This window comes from Ursus americanus, chromosome 4 (assembly GCF_024610735.1).
Source record: "Ursus americanus isolate L20-20 chromosome 4, mUrsAme1.1.p, whole genome shotgun sequence".
In the NCBI taxonomy this organism is placed as follows: domain Eukaryota; kingdom Metazoa; phylum Chordata; class Mammalia; order Carnivora; family Ursidae; genus Ursus; species Ursus americanus.
In genome coordinates, this window is record NC_142130.1 from 32,647,201 (window position 1) to 32,659,278 (window position 12,078).

The 12,078-nt window shown below is 36.5% G+C and overlaps 1 protein-coding gene across 2 annotated transcripts in view; it reads left to right on the plus strand.

Moving 5' to 3' along the window:
* The window catches only part of OSBPL11 (oxysterol binding protein like 11), an 87,469-nt gene that overhangs the window by 43,877 nt on the left and 31,514 nt on the right, over positions 1-12,078 (plus strand). For both annotated transcript variants that reach the window (XM_045812503.2, XM_087861560.1), the window contains 2 exons: positions 2,554-2,699; positions 9,084-9,224. In XM_045812503.2, coding sequence (XP_045668459.2) covers positions 2,554-2,699; positions 9,084-9,224 — 287 coding nt within the window. The remainder of the gene's footprint in view (positions 1-2,553; positions 2,700-9,083; positions 9,225-12,078) is intronic.

Sequence of the window (12,078 nt, forward strand, 5' to 3'; positions counted from 1 at the left end):
AGTCCAGTTGGGAACGAACATGTAAATACTTAACTGTAATACGGGAAGTGTTGTTTACAATGGGAACAAAATGGTTTGGGCGAATATATGAATGGACCAATGCTTCTGACAGAAAACGGTCTGGGAAAGGCCTGGAAAAGCTATAAAAACTAATTAGCCTAGGGTCAGAGAGCGAGGAGAGGGTGTTCAGAAGAGATGGACTGGCGTAAGTTGTGAGTTGTGAATATGGACTGGGGCCCTGGGGGAATTATAAGTAATATATAAATTTTTTCCTATTTAGAAAGCAGCACACATACCTGGGGCGCCTGGGTGGCTCAGTCGTTAAGCGTCTGCCTTCGGCTCAGGGCGTGATCCCAGGGTTCTGGGATCGAGCCCTGCATCAGGTTCCCTGCTCTGCTGGGAACCTGCTTCTTCCTCTCCCACTCCCCCTGCCTGTGTTCCCTCTCTCACTGGCTGGCTGTCTCTGTCAAATGAATAAATAAAATCTTTAAAAAAAAGGAACTATTACACAATTGAAAAAAAGAAAGAAATCATGCATTATCCTACCAACCAGAAATTGCCACTGTTAATAGTAGTACATACCCCACCAAGTTTTCTTTCCTCCTTAGTTTTTGTTTGTTTTACCCATTGTTATTAGAAAATATATGTTTTTATCTTATACTTTTAATGTAAGAATATTTTCCAGTTTATGTTATGCTTTTGGTAAACACTGTTTTTGTTGGCTGCACTATATTCCTTTGAAGGGATAGTTCTTTGGTTTACTTAACTGTTCTCCTGTGTTGAACATTGGATGAGTTATCTTGAGCTGTGAAATTTGGTTTAATTCTAGTGTTTATAATAATAATGTCAGGAAAATGATAATTTGTTTTCAGTTGATGCTACTTAATTTTTACAAAGCACATCAGCTAGCACAGTGCTAGATACTAGATGCTTAATACTTGATAATTAAATGTATATAATTTTTTAATTCTTAGAAATTTCTTTTGTGTAGTTTAATACACAACTGTTTTTAAATGATTGCTTCATGATTAGTGAAGCATGTACAATATAAATTTGCATTTTTTAGTTAAAAAATGAAAGAGACTGTAAACTTTATAGAAGTGTTTAAAGTAAAAGTTGTTCTCTCTCATTACTATGTTTTGGAGCATGGATTTGTGGATATTTGGTGGAATTGATTAACCAGTATTGGTATTTCTTACATAAGCAGTCATTTTCCAAATTAGATCTATAGAAATTTATTCTTCAGTCACTTGAGAATAAAAATAGAACTGTGGAAAGAAAAACTGAATTACCTTTTCACTCAAATTTTGAGATGACACAAGAAATGAGAGCTAAATTTAAATTAGTGTTTAGTCCCATTAGGTCTTAATGTATGTTGTCCAAGGGATCATTATTTAGAGGAGTCTTGAGACCAAATGATTGGTTTGATAAAGAGTATTGTGGTTTCCAATCAATTGAGCAATCTCTTAAAATGGATCTCTTATATTTAGTGTTTGTGTGCATTTTATTTTTAGAAGTAAAGACATCTAGATATTGATAGTAAGAAGAAACATTTTAAGGTAGGAGCAAAACGTTTTCATTTCTTTGGACTTTTGAAACTGGCCTCTTGAACTTACCCAGGTTATTCCCTGAGAGACTGGCCTGAGTGGCAAGGCAGGATGCTCTGGTAGCCTGGTAGGTACTTAGTAATTTATTCCTGCACTGAAGTCTGGCATTTCATTATAGACCGAGTAAATTCCCTACTCTTTGTAACTTCTGCTGTAGTAGTCTAACATCTCTAATTGTAGCACTCTAATAATCAAGCTTCTGTGAAACCTAGATCAGCCTCTGAAATCAAATGGAACGTTTTCCATTATTGATTAGGCATAGAATCCACTTTGTTAAACTAGTTGAGGGTAATAAGAGACATTTGAGTCATTAACTGAGAAGATGACAGGTCTCTAAATGTGACTGTCTTTCATTGGGTCAGCTATTATTTATTCAGTAGAAAAGCCTTTCAGTTTAAAAGTATATGGACCTTCTTTATAGGATTAAAAAACAAGAGGAATGGACATGTATTTGCAATACTTATATTAGATCGAGGTGGTTATCTTGAATGGTTAGAAAATTGCTACTGAGAGTAACGTTCAGTCCCAAAACGAAGAAAATTCTTCTGTTTCAAAATCCCAGGCTCCTCCTGTAATTGTGACTCCCTAATTGCATATTTTTTGATCATTAGGGAGAGGGACAGTGTTTTTTACAAAAAGGGTAGCAAGTCAGCTATTCAGGGCAGGAATACATTATGCTGTACAGATTTCCCAGAAGTTCAGTCCCATTCAGGGTGAATTCTTTTAAAAGGTGTCTCATTTCAAGTTGTAAGTTGCTCTGTTGTAAAATACCCAATCATGGTGCTTATGCTAATGAGCTACAAGTGGCTGTTTGCAGAGTCTCTTAGCAGGTTGAATTGCTTTTAGTCTTGTGGGCTCAAAACAAAATTGTTTAATAAAATCCACATCTGCTGAACTTTCCAGATTATGAGCAAGTTTCAGCGAAAGTTTTCTCTTACTTCATCAGGAACAACAATCGAGTGGTTAGAACCAAAGATACCTTTATCAAACCACTATAAAAATGGAGCTGACCAGCCTTTTGCCACTGAGCAAAGTAAACCAGTGGTGGTCCCAGAAGAGCAGTGTGTTGAAGAATCTGGACCATTAGCAAGGGTAAGGTAATGTGAAAATATGGTTTTGATGTAAAAACTAGGAATCACTGGAAAGGTTAAGTTCTCTTTCCATTGTCAGAGCGTGCAAGTCATCCTAACACCACCAGTGCAACATTCTTGAGACTCTAGACATTGTATTTCTAACTTAAACAGCACTGGCTTTAGAAGAGATCTGTTGTATAATACCAGTACTCGTTGTGTTTTTCAGGTTAAATTATGTGCCTTTTTTAGTTTGGGCTCACTTTCACTTGATAAAACTGTATTTAAAAGTTGCAATTTGCATATTTTTATTTTTCTAGAGAATAAGTTATCTAATATAAGTTTATTTGCATAATATTTCTCTCCTACATTTCTTCTTAAATCTTAATTTAACATTATTAGATGCTTACTATTTAATTTACAAGTTTAAAAACTTCCTACTTAGTCTTTTTTGTTGTAAGCACTTTTTCAAAGCAGTTTTTTTTAAGTGTTACTCAAAATAGCATAGTCTCAGGGTTTTATAATATTTTTGTAAGTATTATCTATTCCACATTTCTCAGAAGCTAAAGAATGTCTTATTCTAGTCATAGTTCCACCACTGTAAAAAATCATATTGATCTTTTGCCTTTTGTGTTATTTTTTTATGGTCATTATAATTACATAGTTTTATTTTAACCTCTTTTTACTTGATACTTCTAAGCATTTTGCCTGGCCTATATAATTATAATTTTAAATGTTGAAGTAAGCTATTAAATATCTAGGCTCTTTGTTATTTTTTTTTATTATAAATAACACTATGTCATCTGATGTTTTTTCCCTCCTCTTAATTTGGATTATTTCTTTAGGTTATAGTCCCAAGTGGAATTATTGAGTCAAGAGTAATGCACAGCTTATGGTTATTTATATATTAATAAATTACTTTTTAAAAGAAGTACATGGGGTGCCTGGGTGACTCAGTCAGTGGAGCGTCTGACTCTTGATTTTGTCTCAGGGTCATGAGACTGAGCCCCCAGCTGGGCTCTGTGCTCAGCAGGGAGTCTACTTGAGATTCTCTCTCTCCCTCTCCGCCCCTCCCCCCCACCAAATAAATAAATAAATCTTTAAAAAAAAAAAAAAGTGGTAGTACATGACTCGGAGGCTTCCAAAACTGGCCAAGATCTTGGCTTAACGAGGCAGGCGATGGCATTAGTGTGGACAGGAGAGAAGAAAAACAGTATGAAATAATTTTTTTCCTTCAACTTTTTGACCAGATCATTTCTAGAGTCAAGTAGTTAGTATTTATTCAGCTATTCTAGTGTATGACAAATCCAGTGTTAGGAATTAGAGGAGACACAAAAAAATCAAAGACATAATTCTTTCACTGAAGAGACTTAATAATCTGCTTGGAGTCACAATTACGTATACACTGAAACAATGAGAGGATAACATGAAGCAGCATTTTTTTTTTTCTGTCTTAATCAATACAGTTTAGACTGTTGGGATATGGGCATTGAGAGAAATAAAGAGAGGTGTATTGAGGGGCGCCTGGGTGGCACAGCGGTTAAGCGTCTGCCTTCGGCTCAGGGCATGATCCCGGCGTTGTGGGATCGAGTCCCACATCAGGCTCTTCCGCTATGAGCCTGCTTCTTCCTCTCCCACTCCCCCTGCTTGTGTTCCCTCTCTCGCTGGCTGTCTCTCTGTCAAATAAACAAATAAAATCTTTAAAAAAAAAAAAAAAAAAGAGGTGTATTGAGTAGAGTGGATGAGGAATGCTGTGGAGAGAGGCTGGAATTGGAATCAGGCTTTGAAAGAAGACAGGATCTGAAGAGGAGAGGAGTAGTAGGATAATCTCAAGATGGAGGAATAACAGGAGCCCGGGATACAAGGCAAATGTGCTTATCGTGGTGAAAGCTTATCTGATGGTTTTAAACCCAGGTTCTGTCATTTACTAACATGTGGACCAATAATTAGCCAGTTAGTTTCGATTTTCTCATCTGTAAAGCAGGGATAATAATATCTTACAAGATTGTTATGAACATAAAATGAATATAGCAGAGCACTTGGTTTATGGAAAATGATCACAGGATGATTGAATTTTATAAATCCAGATGACCATTCATGCTGCATTCTCTGGAGAGTGATAATCCCTGGAGCCACTGCTCCATAAAATACAATGTAAATTGTGCCTCCGAGGAACATAAAAATCATACAGAAGAATTTAGTCTTAATGTAATAGATGAGAAAATCATGAGCATGGGTTGGTTAAGAAGATTGGTATATGATACGACCTAGAATTAAAGTGTCGATAGAAGGCTATGGAGGTAGAAATGAAGACAGATGAATAGGTAATGTGCATTTCAAATGAAAATCAGGTGGACTTGTGATTGACTGGTTGTAGGGTTAGATGAAAGATAACTCCCAAGTTTGTGAACCTGAATGACTAGGTAGAATCGTGCCATTCACAAAGTTAGGAAGACTCGGAAGAAAGAGCCTTTTGAGAGAAAAAATTTGGTATGGTTTATGAACATGTTGAATTTTTAACGATTGTATTTTTAAGTAATCTCTCTACCCAGTGTTGGGCTCAAACTCAACAACCCCAAGATCAAGAGTCGTATGCTGTACCAGCCAGGAGCCCCTGAACATGATGAATTTTATGTGAGAGGAGGATATATGATTGTAAACATATGAAAAGCAATTAGAAATAATGAAACCAAAGCTTTGGAGAGAGAGCAGGACTAGAGACATAATTTGCAAGTGAAAATTACAAACTGTAAATCATATACTCTAACATCTTCACTCTTCTCAATGAGAATACAAAGCATGTTGGGGGTTAGAGAGGCATAAGTTAAAGGTGGGACACAGAGATGGGGAGGAGAAAATTGCTATATTTCCAGATTTATTTATTTATTTATTTAATTTATTTATTTATTTATTTATTTATTTATTTTATTTGAGAGAGAGAAAGCATGAGAGTGGGCAGGGTCAGAGGGAGATGCAGATTACCCGCAGAGCAGGGAGCCCAACGTGGGACTTGATCCTGGGACTCCTGGGATCATGACCTGAGCCGAAGGCAGACGCTTATACCGGATGAGCCACCCAGGCACTCTACAAATCTTTTGAAATAGTGAGTAGACCAGATATATCACCTAGTCTAAGTAGAAAGAAATAAGCGCACAGATACTATTTTTAATTGCAAAGACACTAGACTACTCAAGCACATCAGAATAGACCTGAATTTTCTAAAAATTTCACACATGCCACCTTGAAATATGAGCGTTAATGCAAGCTGGAGACAGACATACAGTGGGGGAGATTTTGCTGCCAGGTGATGGAAAAAGTAAACCCTAGTAAGGCTAGAATGAAGCCCACAGTTCCTTTGTGCCCAAGTCAGAAATCAGAAGGACAAAAATGGGGTTAGTATGAGTTTGGTGGAATATTGGGGTTTCCTTTTGCCATGCAGTGTCCAAATACTATGAATTCTTAGAAACCCAACAGCCCTGGCCACCGTCTGCTAACCATTCTGGATTTATAGGACAATTACACATTTGCGCACATTCATTTGAACTTTGGTAATGCTTTAAACCTTAAGCTTTTCTTTACGAAATGGATGATGACCTTTAAGAAGAGACATTTCGAAAAGAAAGGAAAGCTTCCAAATTCTTGAATTCACACCAAGATTTAGAATCAGTAATTAATTAATACAATTCCTCTTTTTTCTGTTCCAATAAACAATATGACCGTTTTTCTAAAAACAGCAAGAACTATACTCTTTTAAATATTTTTTCTGCTAATGTTTTATTTCTTTAATATTATTTTCATTAGAGGAAGTTCCAAAGTACAAAGTAAACTTTGTATTATGTAGTAATGTTAAGGTTATATTTGTATTACTAATCTGTGTCCTAGGTTCTGACTCCAAATGTAATGGTATCTCTTCAGAGGGTTGGAGAACATTATTTAATCAAGACCTAATAGGGGTTTTCTCGACATTTCTCAAATGAGTAATTATATTTGGTATCCATATGTAGAGAGGAGGATGATCAACTTTTCCCCCATTGTATAGTGAATAAAGATTCACAAGTATACTTAAACTTTATTAGACAATATTGTACAACTGATTTAGAGTAGGCGACGCCTGGGTGGCGCAGTCGTTAAGCGTCTGCCTTCGGCTCAGGGCGTGATCCCGGCGTTATGGGATTGAGCCCCACATCAGGCTCCTCCGCTAGGAGCCTGCTTCTTCCTCTCACACTCCCCCTGCTGTGTTCCCTCTCTCACTGGCTGTCTCTCTGTCAAATAAATAAATAAAATCTTAAAAAAAAAAAAAAAAAAAAAGAAAGCCTTTGGGATCTCTCCTTAAGGTTGTAAAAGCAGAAGTAGTTCTGATACATACAAACAATAGTTGTCTGTGTGGTCTTAACATGAGGAAATGAATAGACCATTAATTAAATTATCAGAATTTGAGCGTAGTAGGTTTGCTTGGTAAAAGGGAAGAGGAAAAAGGAGAAAAAGACAAAAGAATGACCAGAAACCCATTATTCTTTAATTCTGTTGCTGTGTTTTCTATTTTGTTCTTAATAATTTTTAATATTTGAGAACATTATATTCTTGATTTTATGCCTGATTAGGATTGTTTTTTGCCTAGCTACAGTGAACAGATGGGCTTCTCACTTGATAGGATTTAATTGTATGAAGAGAAAATCAGAGGCAGAGACATTATCAAAATCATTTCCTTTTTAAAATCCTCATAACTTAGTGCTCGCTTCAGCAGCATATATACTAAAATCCTTATAACTTAAAGTCTATTGTAATACCAAAGCTCTCTTGTACAAAAAGAGGTACCACTGACAGACCTGGGACCCCACCCCCGCCCTACATACACATGAGAAGTGAACGTAAAGATTCTACAGAATCTTGGAATTTGAAACTTATTTGAAATTGGTTAAGTAGGATTAAGAATTAAATTTCTTTTAACCAGTTATCTGGAACTAAGACGCTGTTGAAGGTAAACATTTTCAGGTTTTCAGGAGAAAATGATTGATCAAAGATTGATCATTGTGCAGAGAACCTTTTTGTGTCAGTAATACAACATGAGCAACTATAGGGTTTCGATATCTGCACCTAGAATTCTCTTCAACCCTGCAGTTTCTTCCTGACATCTCCAAGAATGAATGAATATCAAAATATAGATTATAGTAGTAAGACTTGACATGTACAGTCACTTTAAAATTGTACTTGTATAGTTTTAGCTTTATTTATTTATTTTTTAAGATTTTATTTATTTGGGGGCACCTGGGTGGCACAGTCGTTAAGCGTCTGCCTTCGGCTCAGGGCGTGATCTGCGATCGAGCCCCACATCAGGCTCCTCCGCAGGGAGCCTGCTTCTTTCTCTCCCACTCCCCCTGCTTGTGTTCCCTCTCTCGCTGGCTGTCTCTGTCACATAAATAAATAAAATCTTAAAAAAAAAAAAAGATTTTATTTATTTGTTTGTCAGAGAGAGGGAGCACATGCACAAGCAGGGAGAGTGGGAGGCAGAGGGAGAAGCAGGCTCCCTGCTGAGTAAGGAGCCTGATGTGGGGCTCTATCCCATGTCCCTGGGATCATGACCTGAACTGAAGGCAGATGCTTAACTGACTGAGCCACCCAGACGTCCCTAGTTTTAGCTTTAAAAAAGGGCAAATATTGGGGTGCCTGGGTGACTTAATTGGTTAAGTGGCTGCTTTCGGCAGGTCACTATCCCAGGGTCCTGGGATTGAGCCCCACATCGGGCTCCCTGCTCAGCCGGAGTCTGCTTGTTTCTCTCCCTCTGCCCCTCCCCCCGTTCATGCTCACTCTCTCTGTCTCAAATAAATAAATACAATCTTTAAAAAAAATGGGGCAAATATTTTATTCTCAAAGCATCTTAAACTTAAATTATAGGTGTTGGTGGTGGCTCCAAACAGGTGGCCAATCCTGCAAAGCCTGAGATTCAGATAAGACATTTTTCACTTTTTTTGAAAAATCCCATGTTTACAAAATATATGTATTTTATATATTATTTTTATGTCAAAACCTCAATATGTTCAATGTAAATGATAATGGACTCATATGATGGAAATCTATTTCGTGGCCAAGTGATGGAAGGCATATTTTTAGAAAGATTTTTGTTCATTCCCAGATTCATTTAGGCCCAATATAAATGTGTTCAAGTCTGCTGTTCATGCTTTTCTTCTTTTTTTTTTTAACGTGGCTCTGAAGTCTGTCCTTTAATTAGCAATGAAGTCTGTCCTATCTGTTTGCAAAGCTTGCTGTTTAATCCAATCTCTATATTGAAAAGAAAGAAAACACAAGAATCTTCTTGCACAAAGAAACAGTGACAGAAAAGAGACTTTCATTCTTAATGGATCTTAATAAGCAATTATAACGCTAGGTTTTTGCTTTGTTTGACTTCAAGGAACCTGAAGAAATCAATGCAGATGATGAGGTAGAGGATACATGTGACAACAAGGAGGATGACCTGGGAGCTGTGGAAGAGCAGCGTAGTGTCATCCTGCATCTCTTGTCACAGCTGAAGCTGGGCATGGATTTAACGAGAGTAAGTACCAGGATAACTGGCTATAGAGATCAGTAGGTCACTAGGACGACCAGTAATTGTTTATGTTGTTAGTGCTTTTTATTCTTTATGAATTGGTTTCTTAATCTGTTATTTTTTTTCAAGATTTTATGTTTTAAGTAATGTCTCTACCCTGCATGGGGGCTCGAACTTAGAGTCCCAAGATCCATGGACTGAGCCAGCCAGGTACCCCTGGTTTCTTAGTCTCTTGATCAGCATTTCTTATTTCATAAAAAATGTGACAATTATCTTGTGCAGCAGGAAATCACATGGCAAGTAAACACCCGGAATCTAGTTTCTGTACAAATAAAAGAGGTCCATTGGTATACAGAACTGGAGAATCTAAAGAAAAGGATATAATCCCAGAAAACCATGAAAAACTTTGACACTTCTACTTTACTCTTACTTGCTATGTTGGGTAGTACATTTTGTATGTTATCTATAACAAAGGTCAGCAAACATTTTCTGTAAAGAGCCAGATAATAAATATTTTTGGCTATGTAGACACAGGTCTCTGTTGAAAACTCAGCTCTGCCTTTATAGTATGAAAGCAGCCATAGATAATATGTTGGACTAGGCATGGCTGTGTTCCAACAAAATATTATTTATAAAAACAGGCCAGATTTTCCCCAAAGGCCATACTTTGCGGTCCCCTGGTCTGTAGTCTTGCTTACTTTAAAAGTGTGGTCTGAATTAACTAGATGTGGGAGTTCTTTTACAATGGACACATATTATCAAATCACTTTAAATATCTTACAGTTTTATTTATCAATTATACCTGAGTAAAACTGGAAAAAAAAAATTGTTGTCTGAAGACTAGTAGCATCACCATTGCTGGAGAACATGTTAGAAATTCTGACTCTCAGCCCCCAACCCCAAACTTAGAGGACCAGATCTATATTTTAATAAGATCCCCATGTGTTCTTATATATGTTAAAGTTTGAGAAACACTAATCTACAATTTTTAATTTTAGGCCAGTCTTCCATTTCCAGTTTATCTAATTAGCGTGTCTTCATTTATTTTAGCAATCAATCTATGATGTTAATTTGAAAAGGAAATTAGGTCAAATATTACTACTGTGGGACTATGTACTTAGAATTACTACTGACACTACTTTGCATTAGTATGGAATTTCAGAACTGACATCAGGATATATATTTCAAATTAAGGACTTTGATGTCAGTGAAGATAGTGAAAGTGTAGATTAAAAGTGACAAGTAAGATGTAACTTAAATAGAAAGCATTTTGCCTTTCATCTTTACTTTGAAGCATCTCAAAATCAAAACACATTTCTTTCTTTACTTGCAGTGATTACAGAGGAGTTTTAAAGAAAATGGATTGAATTAAAAGCCTACTAAGAAACAGACATTTTATTTTTTTTATTTTTTTTATGTTTTTAAGATTTTATTTATTTATTCGACAGAGATAGAGACAGCCAGCGAGAGAGGGAACACAAGCAGGGGGAGTGGGAGAGGAAGAAGCAGGCTCCTAGCGGAGGAGCCTGATGTGGGGCTCGATCCCATAACGCCGGGATCACGCCCTGAGCCGAAGGCAGACGCTTAACGACTGCGCCACCCAGGCGCCCCAGAAACAGACATTTTAGAAATTACTAAAGAAACCCATTAATCTTTCCTCTTTCATCTAACCTTAACATTTCAACTGGGTGTCATTTCTATTCTAGAAATATTTTCATAGTAGTGGTTCAGAAAAAACTATTAGCTATAAAATCAGTTAAAATGAATAATGATATGAAAGGTTTGGTTATTCTGGTGTTTGCTGTCCCTAGTAGATTTAGGTTTGTAAGTCATAAAAATAATATAGGGGTTTATGAGGCATAAGAACATTTGAAAAGAATGTGCTGTGATAGTAATCCAGATGGTAAAGTTTTCTCTAGGCATGATAACTATATATAATACAGCTTCCCCACATTTGTTCCTTGTTAATTAAAGATATAAATACATACATAGTATTTATGTATAAAATCATTAACATTAACCAACGATGAATTATGAACATTAGCATAACATTGAAAAGAATGGTACTTTTTGAGTAACATTTAAAAATCTGGTGACTGAACTGCAGTCACATCTACCTTCTTTCCTAACAAAACACTGATACAACAAATACTTGTTGAGCGCCTCTTATATTCCAGACACTGTGCTGGGTACTGGAACTACAGCAGCAAGAAAGGTAACCACCTCCCAGCCTGCATGTTGTGAATAAGTAATAACTGTTCATTTCGTTCCTTTTTAAATAATATTGTGGATTCAGTATAATTATACAGTTCACAGAAAATTTGGGAAAATAAAGGAAAAAATCTCCTATGATTTCATTACCCTAACAACACAACACTCAGTTTTGAGAATTTTTTCCAGTCTTTCTTCACATAATGTAGTTTATTTCCAATTTTGTTACATTTCCTTTTTTCAGTTAATATTCTTTCTTTCTGAAATGTATTATACACAGTCTTCTGTGTGTATAAACAGTTTAAAGAGCAATGGTAACACGTGTACCCACATATCAGGTCATGCAACACTGCCAGAAGGATGCTCTCTGAGGGCCCCTCCTGGTTGTAGTCCCCTGCTGTTTCCTGAAAATAACCCCTTACTTGACTTTCATGTTTATCATCTCCCTACATTTTTTTAAATAGTTTTACCACCTGTATATGTACCCCATAACAATGTTATTTAATTTAGGAAAAAGTGAATAGCCAGCACAACTTCAGCTGTATAAGGAAAGGGCTCTGTTGCCATTCATAGAAGAAGCCTCCTAGGAGAAGATCAGCTAATCAGAGTCCCTGGATTCAGCATAATTATTGAGAAAGTTTAGAAGAGC